General features: G+C 36.1%; 1 protein-coding gene across 1 annotated transcript in view; it reads right to left on the bottom strand.

Annotated features, from left to right (window-relative positions):
* Nucleotides 1-301: 301 nt before the first annotated feature.
* Nucleotides 302-16,028, bottom strand: part of IFT80 (intraflagellar transport 80) — a 29,864-nt gene continuing 14,137 nt past the window's right edge. Inside the window, exons 7-18 of the mRNA XM_054282475.1 lie at nucleotides 14,898-15,077; nucleotides 11,589-11,707; nucleotides 10,183-10,257; nucleotides 9,549-9,712; nucleotides 8,953-9,017; nucleotides 8,405-8,540; nucleotides 7,882-8,029; nucleotides 7,304-7,475; nucleotides 4,314-4,403; nucleotides 4,046-4,218; nucleotides 2,880-3,003; nucleotides 302-585 (exon numbers count right to left, since the gene is read on the bottom strand). Of these exons, the coding sequence (XP_054138450.1) occupies nucleotides 472-585; nucleotides 2,880-3,003; nucleotides 4,046-4,218; nucleotides 4,314-4,403; nucleotides 7,304-7,475; nucleotides 7,882-8,029; nucleotides 8,405-8,540; nucleotides 8,953-9,017; nucleotides 9,549-9,712; nucleotides 10,183-10,257; nucleotides 11,589-11,707; nucleotides 14,898-15,077 (1,560 nt within the window). The 3' untranslated portion in view covers nucleotides 302-471. The remainder of the gene's footprint in view (nucleotides 586-2,879; nucleotides 3,004-4,045; nucleotides 4,219-4,313; nucleotides 4,404-7,303; nucleotides 7,476-7,881; nucleotides 8,030-8,404; nucleotides 8,541-8,952; nucleotides 9,018-9,548; nucleotides 9,713-10,182; nucleotides 10,258-11,588; nucleotides 11,708-14,897; nucleotides 15,078-16,028) is intronic.

Raw genomic sequence — 16,028 nt, 5'->3', positions numbered from 1 at the left:
AAATATGTATTCCCACAACTGTGAGGGAAATGTTTGTACTTGAGAGGCTCAAGCTCCTTTTGTTTTGCATTTTCAGCACTTGCAGTTTGCTCAATTTGTTTTGGGGCAATTGAAGCAAATCTGGAGAGGTCCCTGAGGTTGCAGAAAAAACCAAACTGCTCAACTTGGGGCTTAAATTGTGATTTCAGTAGAGGCAACCCAGGCTAAAGAATATTAATGGCAATGAACATTTAAAACCACTGAGAGAGGAACTGTTAATTCCCTTTTTTCTCATTTATGTACTCAGCACTGGCCCCAGAATATAAACCCAGCTCAAAATGAAAGGAAATAATTAATTGTGTGTCACCCAAGGATTCAAATCCACAGAAATTCCCACTCCTGTGCCCCACAGAATGTTTGCTGTGGCTTTGTTTTCGCAACAAAGCAGCACCAAACACTGAAGCAGCACTTTGGAGGTGCCCAAAATGTGAATTATTGCTGCACAGTCACACTGCTCCTCCCTGCAGCACTGGCTGCTGCTCGTTCTCTCTCTTTAGCAATTTCCATCTCGATTTTGGCTTTGATTTTATTCCAATCCACTTCCAGCTGCAAGAAGAGAGAAAGGAAACACACAGAGCTCGACATCAGAGAGAGCCAGGTCAGTTATTCCATTTAAAAATACAATTATCAAGTGTTGGGTACCCAAACTCATGGAGATCTCAAGGCACAGCTGAGCTCTAACTGAGCTTCACCTTTAAAACAAACCAAGGCTGAGCTATTTTAATAAATCTCTAAATTGTGTCTGGAAATAAAACCAATAAAACAAAAATAACCTGCTGCTAATTCAGTAGCATGACATCAGTGTCCTGTTACTGAAAATTCAGCCCTGCATCATTAATTGAGGAGGGATGTCTCCTCCAAGAGCTGATATTAAACTGATATTAAACGGATATTAAACAGATATTATATCTGCTCCAACAGCAATCAGGTTCCTGCTTGAAACTGCCCTTGTGCATCAATAAATGCTCAGTTTTTTCAGTTTTAACCCTATTTAACCCTGGAATTTCTCCAGCTGCACAGAATTGGCATTTTCTGCCTGTGCTGGTGACAGTGAAACCCCAGGCAATGCACACAGCACAAATGGGGGCAGAAAAGTTGTTTCTTGCCCCAAAAAATGCTTGACAAGGAAATAAAAAATACATCATGGTGCATTTGATGGCCATAAAAACTCGTCCAAAAATGTCACTGTGCACTTCAGTTTATTGCTGGAGAATGAACACTGGCAAAGGTGGGATGGGAGAAGAATTTCAAGGGATGCACAGGGAATTTCCCTCTGGAATTAAGCAATGGAATAACAGGGGAGATTCTCCAAGGGGGAAAGTGAAATTAAACAATGAAACACCCACATTATCAGGTGAAAATATAATAACAACTCAGTTCTGGAGGCACTGACTGGGCCCAGGAGTCTCAGGATATGTGTGAGTATTGAGAACCTGATATATAAAATCTGCACCATTTCAGCTCCTGCCTGGCTGCAGAAAAGAGGGGAAAACTTTTTATTTAAGTTATTTAAGCCTGAAGAGGTTTGAGGTTGTGAGAGGGAAACTGAGACCCTTTTTTATCCTGAGAAGGAACAGCTGCACAAAATCTTGCTTTTCTTTTCAATTTTTTTTCTGATTTTGCTTTATGAGTCAGACAGGCTCCATGCAAAATTTAATTACAGCTTAAAATTCACATGATGTGGATCCCTCCTATCCACAGATCCAGCAAAGACCTCCAGCACCTGGATGTGGAAAAGGACTTCTTCCTTCCAGAAACCTCCTGAGTGAGAAATTCAAATTTCAAGAAAATCTCCAAATTTCCAAGTCAAATTTTAGAAAGCTTCAAAATTTCTAAATTTCAAGATTGAGTAAGCTGAAAAATCATCCTGCTCACACCTTGTCAATGCCAAGGTGGAATTTCTTGGGAATCATGATGGAATCTACAGCTTACTCCAGGATTTTTAGAAAATCAGGATTATCTCCAAAGCATCAGGGAATTTCTGCGATTTTTGCTCTGTAATGGGTTTTGCAGAACACACAGAGCTGGAAATGCTGTAGCATAAAAATGCCTGGAATCTGTGCTCTATTTTCCAGGTAAATTACTGTGGAATGCTTCATTAGGGAATGATTTTGTTTAGGAAATGAGTGCTAACAGCTAATGCCTTCCATTAGAAATCCAGCTTTATTCCAAGTGCCCATGGAAGGAGGAGAATTCCCAGCCCAGGTGCTCTCTGCTTCAGCTGCAGGGGATACAAGGATTCCACACACAGGAAAGGTTTTTTGGGATCATTTCTCCCTCAGGATGCTGAGAAAAAGGAGGGGAGAAGCAGGAGGGACAGGAGGGAATTGTGTCTCTAATTGTGCCTCTCCTGTGTGGGAATATTCCTGTGGAATCCAAGATCCAGCTGCTGAATTTCAGCATGTGTGAAACACTAATAAATTGATTTCCTGGGGATGCAGAGGGTTTCCAATAAATGTATATTGAACTGTTTATTATATTTAAAATCAGAATGGTTTGCAGTTTATAAATATCCAGATTCCTTCAAAGTTTGTTACAGTTTCTATCCATAAAATGCCACGGAAAATGTTGGAAATATTTGAGAGATTCATTGAGCCATGGTGAAGTTTAATTCCCTGTTTATAGAAAACAACTGTGCCTCCACTTGTGTGATCCTTACCAGATATAAAATATATTTATTGTGAATCTTCAAACAAAACCCATGCCCAGCTATTCCTGGCCAGTCTTAGGCCAAAACCTGTAAAAATTCCACATTTCTGTTCACTTTTGAGGCACAGAAGGAAGGCAGAGGAGCAAACCCACCCCACCCTCCAGCAGGGACAGCCCCGAGGGACACTTACCCCTTCTGCATATTGCAGAAACCTTTGGTTGGTTTCTTTTTTCCCAAAATCCTCCAAGAATTTCTGTCTGTAAGCCAGGACCGTGTCCACGTGTGTCCTGTGCTTCACTGCCAGCTCCAGGGCCCTGCAGGAGAGCAGCAAAGGTTGGGGAAATGCTCTGGAATCACCCAGAAACTCTGAGGGTGAGGGCAGAGATCCCAAATCCAACCCCACAGCAGCATCAGGAGGTTCAAAGCAGCCAGTGATGGAAAAATTTTCAAAATTCCAACAATTATTCCCACTGACAACCTCATCACACCATTAATTTGAGCCCAGGAGGCTTTTTATTTCAGGGAAATGCAGAATATTTCAGAGTTTAGCACTAAAATAATAATGTTTAATGACTTCTTTCTAGTCAGAAATTGGTTCTGAACACTCATAATACACATTCATGATATATTCTATAGAATATTTATAAATATGGTATAGGTGGAAAAGGGCAGACACTGGATTAATTTATTTCATGACTCACCCTTGGTTTCTGCTCAATGGCTTAAGAACACTTGTTCTTTATTTATATTTGACCTACAGTGAGTTTTTAGATGACAGAATAAAAGAATATTCTTGTCCTAATATCCATCTCAAACCTCCCCAGTCACAGCTTCATAACAAAACAAAATTACAGATTTGTGGGGGAAAATCAACCTTTTGCCTGAATATATCAATAGAACAGCAGAGAAATTAGGAGTAAACAACTCAGAGGATTCTCTCAGAAAACGTGGGGGATTTGTTTAAAGGAGAAATTCCTCCTTTGTTTTCTCAGCCTTAATTCATATTTTCTCCACCTACACAATGCTGGGAGTCTGGGTAGCCACAATTTTATTTTTAGCAGCAAGACATTTCCAAGCAGCCCAAATTCCACAGCCAGTCTGGGGCATCGCTGAGGGCTGCTCTGCGCTAGCAGCGATGAGAAAGCAAAATGTTATTTCAAAATGTTTCCAGGAATATTTTGGGCTTTTCTCACCAAATATTTGTATTTTCTCAACACAAAAACGCTGTTTTCTTGGCTATGATTTAATTAGCTTTTTTTGAAGTCGTGGGCGATTAAAAGATAAGAAATGAGTCAGCAATAAAACAACGGATGGAAATAATTAGGAGAACGTATTTTAATGACAAACAACTCCTACCTCTCCCAGTTGTAAAGGTTAATGTTGATCTGGATGGCTTGGTACACCAGGCCAGCCTGCAGCAGGAGGGTTTCAGCCTCCTGGCAGTTGCCACTGAAGAGCAGCATGTGAGCCAGCCTGGACTCCTTGGAGGGCAGCTCCTGGATGGCATTGATGTACTGCACCTTGTCAATCTGCCCAAGCAAGGACATTCATTAATGCATTCATCAGCCTGGATTGGTAATGATTTAATTGGATTTAATTCCATTTTCTAACTGCGCTTTCTCACCTCTCCAATGGCTGCATAGGCGATTTCAGCTGTGCTCATGTCCTTGTTGGCCACTGCCATGGCAGCCAAACAAGCCCACAGGGTCTGGTCCTGAAATCCAAAATAAAAACAACTTGGAAAGCTCCAAATGTTCATTATCATGCTGCTAATGACTCCTCAAAGCACCTACACAAGGCTTAAAAATTATGTGTAATATTAAATTTCTCTGAGTGTCATTTATGGCACTGTGCTCTGAAGTCTCTTATTAGGAAATGATTCATTATTTCTCAGAATTAGGAATTAGAAAAACTTCATGGCAATAATAATATTACACCTTTTTATTATTATTTTATATATAACTTTAAATTATATATTTGTATTTTATTTATTTATCAATTTATAAACAAATATATACATTTATATATTTTATTTACTTGTCTATATTTATACTTGTATATATTACTTTTTAACTCTATTATTATGAGATATACATATATATACACACATATTTATTTATTTATTTATTTATTTATTACTTTTATTGTTTCTGTGAGGGTTTTTCGGGTATTTCACACAACCTTGATGAAACCCCATGAGCTCAGAATTTAGGAAGACCCTAAATGACATTTTGATGGATTTTCAAGTGACAACATTATGACAAACACACACTAATACACCATATTTTAATATAGTTTAGGCTACAACATCTAAAACTCTATTCAGACAGGAAAAATGTAATTTTGGACTTGCTGGTCCAGGAATTAAGGAGAATTTTGTTGAGTGTGTTCAGTAACAAATCTGGAAATAAAAGAGTTTGCACTGTGAAGGTTTTGGAAGGATCACTCTTGATTGAAATCACAATGAGCAGCTGCACTGAGGGTGTTCTAAACACATTCCCACATTTCCCAAGTGACTTTTCCATCAGGAAAAACCCTCCTGCAGGAAGCCCAGAATTTGGGAAAATTAAGATTATTCAGAGAATCAAATGCTTCTAAAGTCTTTGTCACATTCTCTTCCCATTTCCCTTTTATTTAGAAAACCAGGTGATAAAATGCTGAAAGCTCAGCCTGAAATTATTCAGGAGATGAAATTATTATTCTGATGGTTCCAAGTTGCTTCTTGCTGCTTTTTTCCCCCTCAAAAAATGACTCATTTTGTTATTCCTGATTGGAAATACTTTGTACTCTCTACCTGGACTGCCAAAATCAAAATATCCTGACCTGGATGCTTAAATCAGGTGATGTGGACACTGCAAATAAAGATTCTGTTACAAATAATTCTACTAATGCAACCCAAATTATCTGGATGTGCATTAATTTAATAATTGGTTACACAAATACCTGAAATACACATTTAAGGTACTAAACTTTTCAAGGAATAAATGGGAAGGAAGGTTTGAAGGGATTTTGTTGTTTTATAAACTACCACACTCACCTCATCTGTTGCTGTTGTCTAAATAAATACAAAAGAAAGCAATGGAAAAGGAAAAAAAATAAAAAGAAGTGAAATAAAATAAGGAAATTAACAGGTAATTGTGGAAATGTCATTTTTCATTGGTTAAGGCCCAGACCTTAAAGTTAAAGGTTTAAGGTCTTATAGGTCTAAGGAAATATTAAGGCTCAGACCTTAAATATTGGGTATATTAAGGCCAAGACCTTAAGTTTAAAAACTTTAAAAAAATTTTAGTTTAGAACTGAATTCTGTGACCACCTGTGTTCAATCCTGCAGGATTCTGGTGTGGCTAAAAACAAGAATTATTATTTATCAAGGAACTTGTGGAATGATGATGTCCTGGAATTAAGGAAACCACCTCATTTTCCACAAGTGACAAAAAGAGTGACAAAGCAGGCTGGAAATGAACTGTACCATTGATATGGAGAGATCACTATTAAAGAACACCCAAAACCATAAAAATGGTTGTGAATATTGCCAAAAAACAGGTTTGAGTTGTACCTTGACAAGCCTGTAGAGCCTGAGCCCGTCCTGCCAGCGGGAGGAGCCGGCTGGAAATTAACTGTGCCATTTGATATGGAGAGATAACCATGGAAGAACACCCAAAACCATGAAAATGGCAGTGAATGTTGCCAAAATCGAGGTGTACCTTGACAAGCCTGCAGAGCCTGAGGCCAGCAGCAGGAGCTGGCAGGAAATGAACTGTACCATTTAATATGGAGAGATCACTATTAAAGAACACCCAAAACCATTAAAATTGTGAATATTGCCAAAATGGAGGTTTGTATTGTACCTTGACAAGCCTGCAGAGCCTGAGCCCGTCCTGCCAGGTGGAGGGGCTGGCAAGAAATGAGCTGTACCGTTTGATATAGAGAGATCACAACTGAAGAACATCCAAAAACATAAAAATGGTTTTGAATATGCCAAAAACCAGGTTTGTATTGTACCTTGACAAACCTGCAGAGCCTGAGGCCGGCAGCAGGAGCTGGCTGGAAATGAGCTGTACCATTGGATATAGAGAGATCACTACTGAAGAACACCCAAAACCATAAAAATGGTTGTGAATATTGCCAAAAAACAGGTTTGTGTTGTACCTTGACAAGCCTGCAGAGCCTGAGCCCGTCCTGCCAGGTGGAGGAGCTGGCAGGAAATGAGCTGTACCATTGGATATGGAGAAATAACTATGGAAGAACACCCAAAGCTATAAAAATGGTTGTGAATGTTGCCAAAATGGAGGTTTGAATTGTACCTTGACAAACCTGCAGAGCCTGAGCCCATCCTGCCAGGTGGAGGAGCTGGCTGGAAATGAGCTGTACCATTTGATGTGGAGAGATAACTATTGAAGAACACCCAAAACCATAAAAATGGTTGTGAATATTGCCAAAAAGCAGGTTTGTGTTGTACCTTGACAAACCTGCAGAGCCTGAGCCCATTGTGTCAGCAGGAGGAGCTGGCTGGAAATGAGCTGTACCATTTGATGTGGAGAGATAACTATGGAAGAACACCCAAAACTATAAAAATGGCAGTGAATGTTGCCAAAATGGAGGTTTGTGCTGTACCTTGACAAACCTGCAGAGCCTGAGGCTGTCCTGCCAGCGGGAGGAGCTGACGTGGCCGTGCAGGATGGCGGGGTACGGGGAGATGTGCAGGTGCACCAGGGACCCGTCTGCCCTCCTGATGGTCACCTGGTTCCCCACAAAGCTCACGATCTGAGGGCTCTTGCTGAACTCGCTGCTCACAGAAAGGAAAATCAGTCAGTATTTTGTTGATTTTACAAGAAAAGGATTTAAGATTGATTATTTGTGATGTGGTGTTTTGCTATTTTTAATAGCCGACGTCATCGGAACAAATCTTTTCTGGGTTTTTTTTTTCACAAAACCTGAGGTAAAATTTTATGAGAAAAAATACAAATTTTGCTTTTACCTCAAGATGCTGCTCTGCTTTCCAACCCTGCATCATCATTTCAACCCTAAACTTATAATTTCCCTTATAAACCCTGTTTTCCTCATTTCCCAAGCAAGAAACAGGAGAATTTACCCAGTTGCAAGGCCAGGTTTAATTCTCCCAAGCACAATTTGTTAAGAGATGAGGGGAACAGTTAAAATAAATCATATTTGGATTAAAAAGGATTTCTTACCTGGCATCTTTTTCATAAAGGGTTTTTGGGAGAAGGTCTTTATCCACATAGACGGTGTTGGGATAATACCAGACTGTGAACCTGGAATCCTGAATGCCACAGAGGATGTTGCAGCTGTCATTCCAGGCCAAGCTCTGCACCATCGTCCCTGCATTTACAGACAACAAATAATGATAATAAATGAATAAATAGATAAAGAAATACATAAAACATTACCAGGAGAAACTTCAAAATAAAGGGAATTATAACAGGGTGGTTACTCAGCATTTTTGGTTGCTTTTTTAAGGCTTTAGCCCCAAATTTGTAGCATTTTAAAAGCTGCTTTGGATGGAAATGATAGAAAAATCAACAGAATTTAGATAAAATTTACTGAAATTGTCTCTACCACTATCATATAAAAGCAAAAGGTTTTTTTCCCAAATTTGATTTCACTATTAATTAAGCAAAATGTTGTCTCTTGTATTAATTACAAATTTATTTCCATCCCAGCATCTTCTCAAAGACCAATTTGAATTTTTCTCACCTATTTTGACAATCTTCTGCTCTTTCCCGAACCTCTTCACTGAGGTGATGAAAAGATCTCTGTTCTTATCAATAAAAGCTATTTTTCTCTCACTTGTCAGTCCTTTCTGGTCCAAAGCAATCTCCACAATTTCCGTCTGGAAAGATAAAAGAGGATCTCTGATTTTTATTTTGGAGATTTTATATCTGGACATTCAAATTGATCTTTTTTCCTAAAAACAAGGCAGCAAAATTCTTGGATAAACTGGGTTGGAAAAACATTTTGTGTGTGATTTCTCTGGGAATAAATAATTTCATACGGTTAAAATAAAGATTATTTTAAAGTCCCTTCCAACCCAACCCATTCCATGATTCTGTGATCTTATAAACTGAATTTCACAAAGACTAAAACAATTCTGAAGACAACACAAAGCATTAAAAGTCAGCTGAAAAGCTCCTTTCTATTAAGATTTTAAATCCCTTAATGTGTTTTTAGTGCCATTATTGAGGAAAAGCATTAGTGATTCTTAATTTCTGAGTGAAATAAAGACATTAAAGCCTTCACTTTACCTTGTGGGTCAGAGGTTTTCCATCACCCAGGGGCTTCCCAGATAAAGCTTCAAAGATGTAGATAACTGAAGGAAAATAATGATATACTTTATTAATAAAAGCAGAAGTTCTTAATGGATTTTTCCAGGAATTCCATTCTTTTCTGAGTGTAATTTAGTGCAAGTGGATAAAATATTCCGTGTGAGTTTCACCAGAGATTTTCACATGGTGGTGAAAAAAATCTTATAAAAACCTGAATTTTCACTTCCTATCCCTATTCTTCATTTCCCGTCTCAAATGGGGGTCATTTCCAGAAACCACACCAAATTGTGATAAAAGCCTGCATCCATAATTTAAATAAATCCACATTTCCAACATTAGATGGACTCTATCTTAACCCACAATTCCATCGCTGGGAATGTTTAGAAAGAGAGAAAATTGAAAAATCCCATCAGGGAATAAAAACTTATTCCATTATTTTCTGTAAATATTCCATGGATCAACTGGAAATTCAGAGCCAAACCATTCTCTTGAAGTTTTTAAATGAATGACCCATAACTTGAATCGATTTTTTTAATAAATACATGTATTTTTGTGCTAAATAAAGCAGGATTTACCCTTCCCATCAGCCTTGTCCTTCACTGCCAGGGTGTCACTGCTCAGGGACACCGTCAGGGCGTTCAGAACGTCTGTCCTCATGCCTGGGTACCTTGGGGAGGAAATCAACCTGCCCTCATAGGAATATAAATAAAGCCCTCCACCATCAACAAGAAGAAAATGCCTAAAAAAAAGGAAAAAAACCCAACAATAAAGAAGTAAATTAGTAAATAATATAAAAAATGGTATTTTCCACAATGGGAAAGTCACTGTTTAATATCCTGCAACTGTTCTTCCAGCTTCCATCATTCCCGAGCTTTATATTTTCAAGATATTCTGGAAGTTCTGTATGGAAAAGTTTGGTTTTAATGCATTATTTTTTCCAGGAGAAATATTTATTAGTCAAATATTCATGATTTTACCTGGGTATTTTTTGTTTATTTCTGGTATTTCAATTTGAACATATTTTTTTTCATTATATATATATATATGTGCATACAATAAATAAATTTATTCTGAATATAATACACATATTTATAATAGAGAAAACGTAACAAATAAATATATTTATTTTTATAAATACAATAAATAATTAAATTTATTTATTTAATAGTTACATTCTGTCCATAATGAGCCTTTTAAGAAGCCAGGTACCTTTCTGCTTGGAGAATCAAACTCACAGTTCCTTCCTTCAGGTCAAAAATCAATGGAGTGTTCCAGTTCCTTGTCCTGCAAAGATAAAAAATCAGCATTAAAATACATAAAAGTATGTAACACTGCAGGGAAAAATTAGCAAAATTATGTTTATATGGATTATTTAATTTTATTTCTAAAATATTGTAAATATTTCTGACTCTTACAGTGATCTGCACTAGTGTTCACTGAGCAGGTACTACATTGAGTATAAAAATTAATTTAAAATAGATTAAAAAAAAAGCTAAAAAGAAATTAATTCTCGTGCTTCCAATGAAGCTTCTGCCACTTTTCCAAACAATGTGAGGAAGAAGAATTTGCTTTGCTCATGGAAATATATAACACTGCAGGGAAAAATTAGCAAAGTTACATTTATATGGATTATTTTATTTCTAAAATATTTAAAATATTTCTGACTCTTTTTACAGTGATCTGCACTAGCATTCACTGAGCAGATATTCCATTGAATATTTCAATTAATTTAAAATAAATTTTAAAAAATTTAAATTAATTCTCATGCTTCCAATCAAGTTTCTGCCACTCTTTTCCAAACAATCTGAGGAAGAGGAATTTTTTAACTCATGAAAACACATAACACTGTACAGAAAAATTAGCAAAATTATATTTATATGGATTATTTTATTTCTAAAATATTTTAAATATTTCTGACTCTTATACAGTGATCTGCACTAGCATTCACTGAGCAGATATTCCACTGAATATTTCAATTAATTAAAATAACATTTATAAATAAATAAATAAATAAATAAATAAAAATAATTGTCATGTTTCCAATCAACTTTCTGCCACTCTTTTCCAAACAATGTGAGGAAGAGGAATTTGCTTTACTCATGAAAATATGTAACACTGCAAGCAAAAATGAGCAAAACTATGCTTATATATTTTATTTTATTTTTATTTTATTTCCAAAATATTTTAAATATTTCTGACTCTTTCACCACGACCTGCACTAGCATTCACCGAGCAGATATTCCATTGAATATATCAACTAATTAAAAGTAAAATTAAAAAAAAAAATTTAAATAAATTAATTTTTGTGCTTCCAATGAAGCTGCTGCCACTTTTCCACACAAAGTGAGTGGGAGGATTTTTTTTTGCTTTACTCATGAAAATATATAACACTGCAAGCAAAAATGAGCAAAACTACGCTTATATATTTTATTTTATTTCCAAAATATTTTAAATATTTCTGACTCTTTCACCACGATCTGCACTAGCATTCACCGAGCAGATCTTCCATTGAATATACCAACTAATTAAAAGTAAAATTAAAAAAAAAAAAAAGAAAAATAAATGAATTCTTGCACTTTCTTTTGCACAGAAAGTGAGGGATTTGCATCACTCACGAGAACACGTAGCACTGCAGGGAAGTGGAGACCACCAAATATCCACAACTGAGGGAGGCTTTGATGACCCTGTCCCGGAATTCCAGCAGATCCACGGCGTCGTTGATGACATTGTGCACCTGAGCACAGGGAAAGAAATAAATGAGCTGAAATTCTAATTAATTCATCAAATATTCCTGCTGAGAAAATAATTCGAGATGGAGGAGTGCTTGAACTCTGAATATTGTTTTGATTGTTTTGTTAAATTTGTTGGATATGTTGAAGTAGGTAAGGTATAAATATAATTACAATTAATATGTTTATTTTAAAAGGTTTTTTTATAATGGTGTAAGGTTTAGTTAATTAAATAGATACTTCAATTATGATCTTTTTTTATTTTGAGTTTGGTTATATTTTTAATTTACATTTTTTATTTTACATATTTTTATTTTATATCTATTTAATTTAAAAATTCCCATTTTCAGATTGTTCAGCTGTTGATAAATTGAGTATTTGAAATGAACACGCCAATGTTTATTCCACTGTTATTTAAATAAATTTAAATGTGTGTTATTTAAATAAACACTTCATCCAAACAATCCAGCCATGTCCAGCATTGGGATGAAGGTGCTGCAGAGCTCTGGAAGTTTTATGATCCCACAGCTGGAAGCACAGGAAATCCAGGAGACAGGCTGGGTGAGCAGGCTGTGGTTTTGTTATTCTGCTTAAAATTTGCTCAAGAAAATCAGAATTTGCCTCAAATCAGCAGAGATTTTTCAGCTCAGAGATTTTGGGGAGCTAAAAATCCATGGGGGGCCTTAAACAAAAAAATTTTCCTGTTTTTTTGGTGGGGTTTGGGGTTTTTTTTTTGAAGATGTCACCATTCTGAGGGTGGTAACTTCCTTCTGATGTTTCCATTATGCACCAACTGCAGAACATGGACTGACCTCAATTATTGCAAGGAATATGTTATTAACATAATTAACATATATCCAAGGATATGTTAATTGCCATGCCTATATATGCAATAATTATATATGGGCATATAAATATATGCATATATTAACATATATGCAATAATTAACATATATCCAAGGATATGTTAATTGCCATGCCTATATATGCAATAATTATATATGGGCATATATATATATGCATATATTAACATATATGCAATAATTAACATATATCCAAAGATATGTTAATTGCCATGCCTATATATGCAATAATTATATATGGGCATATATATATATGCATATATTAACATATATGCAATAATTAACATATATCCAAAGATATGTTAATTGCCATGCCTATATATGCAATAATTATATATGGGCATATATATATGTGCATATATTAAAATATATGCAATAATTAACATATATCCAAGGATATGTTAATTGCCATGCCTATATATGCAATAATTATATATGGGCATATATATATATGCATATATTAACATATATGCAATAATTAACATATATCCAAAGATATGTTAATTGCCATGCCTATATATGCAATAATTATATATGGGCATATATATATATGCATATATTAACATATATGCAATAATTAACATATATCCAAGGATATGTTAATTGCCATGCCCATATATGCAATAATTATATATGGGCATATATATATATGCATATATTAACATATATGCAATAATTAACATATATCCAAGGACATGTTAATTGCCATGTCTATATATGCAATAATTATATATGGGCATATAAATATATGCATATATTAACATATATGCAATAATTAACATATATCCAAGGATATGTTAATTGCCACGCCCACCACAGCATCACTAATTAACTTTGCCATTGTAATACTCAGGGGAAAAAAATCCATCTGCAAGTTTTTGGTAGGATTTTGTAGGATTTTCCTACATAATACATAGGAATAAAATCAGTGTAAAGGAATGAGAATTAAAAATGAGTCAGGGTGAGCTTCACTTCCTCAGTCTTTGCATACTCAATTAGAGAATTCAAATCCCATGGAGATCATTCCCAAGCACATCTGGAACGAGTCGATGTCTGGGAATGAGGGGAAAAATTGGGAATTTTGGGCTGATTTGTGCTGTGTGTTCCCAGACACTGACTCACAGCACCCACCCACGGCCCCAACCCCAAATCCAGCCCTGCTGCTGCTCCAACTCTTCCCAATTCCAAACCCAGCATCAAAATGAAAAAAACCATTAAAGGGTCTCATTAGGCATTTAGGAACTCGATGCTGAAAAGCCCCAAATGGGTAATTTGGAAAATGTGGAAGGATGGAAATCTTGATTATCCCACAGAACAAACCTTGTGAGTCAATGTCTGGGAACACAAATTCAATCCAAAATTCCCATTTTGCCTTAAATGAGCTTTGTGATGGGGCTGCCCAGCTCTGAGGGGATTTTACCTTCATGGTTCTTCTCTTAATTAAGGTAATTTGAAGGTGGATTTTACCTTCATGGTTCTTCTCTTAATTAAGGTAATTTGAAAGTGGATTTTACCTCCATGGTTCTCTGAATCAAGGTGATTTGGAGGTGGATTTTACCTTCATGGTTCTTCTCTGAATTAAGGTGATTTGGAGGTGGATTTTACCTCCATGGTTCTCTTAATTAAGGTGATTTGGAAGTGGATTTTACCTCCATGGTTCTTCTCTTAATTAAGGTAATATGGAAGTGGATTTTACCTTCATAATTCTCTGAATTAAGGTATTGTGGAAGTGGATTTTACCTTCATGGTTCTTCTCTTAATTAAGGTGATTTGGAGGTGGATTTTACCCCCATGGTTCTCTGAATTAAGGTGATTTGGAAGTGGATTTTACCTCCATGGTTATTCTCTGAATCAAGGTGATTTGAAAGTGGATTTTACCTCCATGGTTCTTGTCTGAATTAAGGTAATTTGAAAGTGGATTTTACCTCCATGGTTCTCTGAATTAAGGTGATTTGGAGGTGGATTTTACCTCCATGGTTATTCTCTGAATCAAGGTGATTTGGAGGTGGATTTTACCTCCATGGTTCTCTGAATTAAGGTGATTTGGAGGTGGATTTTACCTCCATGGTTCTCTGAATCAAGGTGATTTGGAGGTGGATTTTACCTCCATGGTTCTCTGAATTAAGGTGATTTGGAGGTGGATTTTACCTCCATGGTTCTCTGAATTAAGGTGATTTGGAGGTGGATTTTACCTCCATGGTTATTCTCTTAATCAAGGTGATTTGGAAGTGGATTTTACCTTCATGGCTCTTCCCTAATAAAGGTGATTTGGAGGTGGATTTTACCTCCATGGTTATTCTCTGAATCAAGGTGATTTGGAAGTGGATTTTACCTTCATGGTTCTCCTCTTAATCAAGGTGATTTGGAAGTTCTGCCACTCCCAGTGCTGCTCCACCACGTGGGCAAAGATGACCTGGCCATTCCCACAGGCTCCTGCCAGCTGGGTGCCATCGATGGACCACGAAATGGCAAAAATGCTGCCAGTGTTGGGCTTCTCCAGGGCATAAGACCACTGGAAACAAGAAAAAAAATCATAATTTCACTCACTCTGCGCTTTTAGAAATTATTTCTTGTCAGGAATTCGTTTGCAGGGTTGGGATTTTTCAAGCAGTGACAATAAATGGAGTTTTTGATGAGTTGGCATTGGATGTTTATGTCAGTTTGGGAAATAAATAAAAGGAAAAGCAGCAGGTAAAGCAGAAATTCAGAAGTCACAATGTTGGAAGTACATCAGGTATCAGTTTTCTACTCATGATTTATTCCAAGTGTGTTCTCATTCATAAATCCAGGCAATCACTACATAAAATTAAGGTGCTAAAGAAATAATTACATTTCCTCCACTCTGTTACTGTCCAAATGAAGGATTAATCAAAAATTTCCTCCAGCAAATACCTTAATTCTTAATTCCCTCAGCCTTATCCATGAGACTCCCCCGAAGTTTAGATCCTTATTAAATAAAATGCCAAAAATTAGAATTTCCAGACCAAGACATTTTAAAAATTCCCTGCATATCAGAAACACGAATCATCCTGAATCTCCAAAGAGCTGGTTCCCTGAAAATGGATGACAAATGAGAATGAAATAATCTTTGTTGGGAATTTCAGGAAGATATTCAAGCAGATTTTAGAACAAGAAGCCAATCTCAGTTATTTCCTCTTTATGTAATAGAATATTTTTTAAATGTAGTTTAAAAATTGGAGAACTACCTGCATATCCAAATATATTTGAAGTCTTACAGAGGAAATCAATAATAAAAATCATGGGATTGAAGTTAAATGTAAAGATTGGATTGACTTTTGGGCACATGAAATTATCCCAAAGGGGGCACAGCAGAAATTGCAGAAATATATTCAACATTATTTAAATATAAATTGGATGCCCCTATTTACTAATTAAAATGATTAATTTGACCAGTGCTTCATTTTTATTATTTTTTATCACTGATCTCACTTTATACACTCCC

The sequence above is a fragment of the Melozone crissalis genome, unplaced genomic scaffold, assembly GCF_028551555.1.
Source record: "Melozone crissalis strain CALT ecotype California unplaced genomic scaffold, PUWL_Pcris_2 ptg000034l_1, whole genome shotgun sequence".
Classification (NCBI taxonomy): Eukaryota; Metazoa; Chordata; class Aves; order Passeriformes; family Passerellidae; genus Melozone; species Melozone crissalis.
Note: the sequence above shows the minus strand (reverse complement) of the source record. Positions and strands in the feature narration are given on the sequence as shown.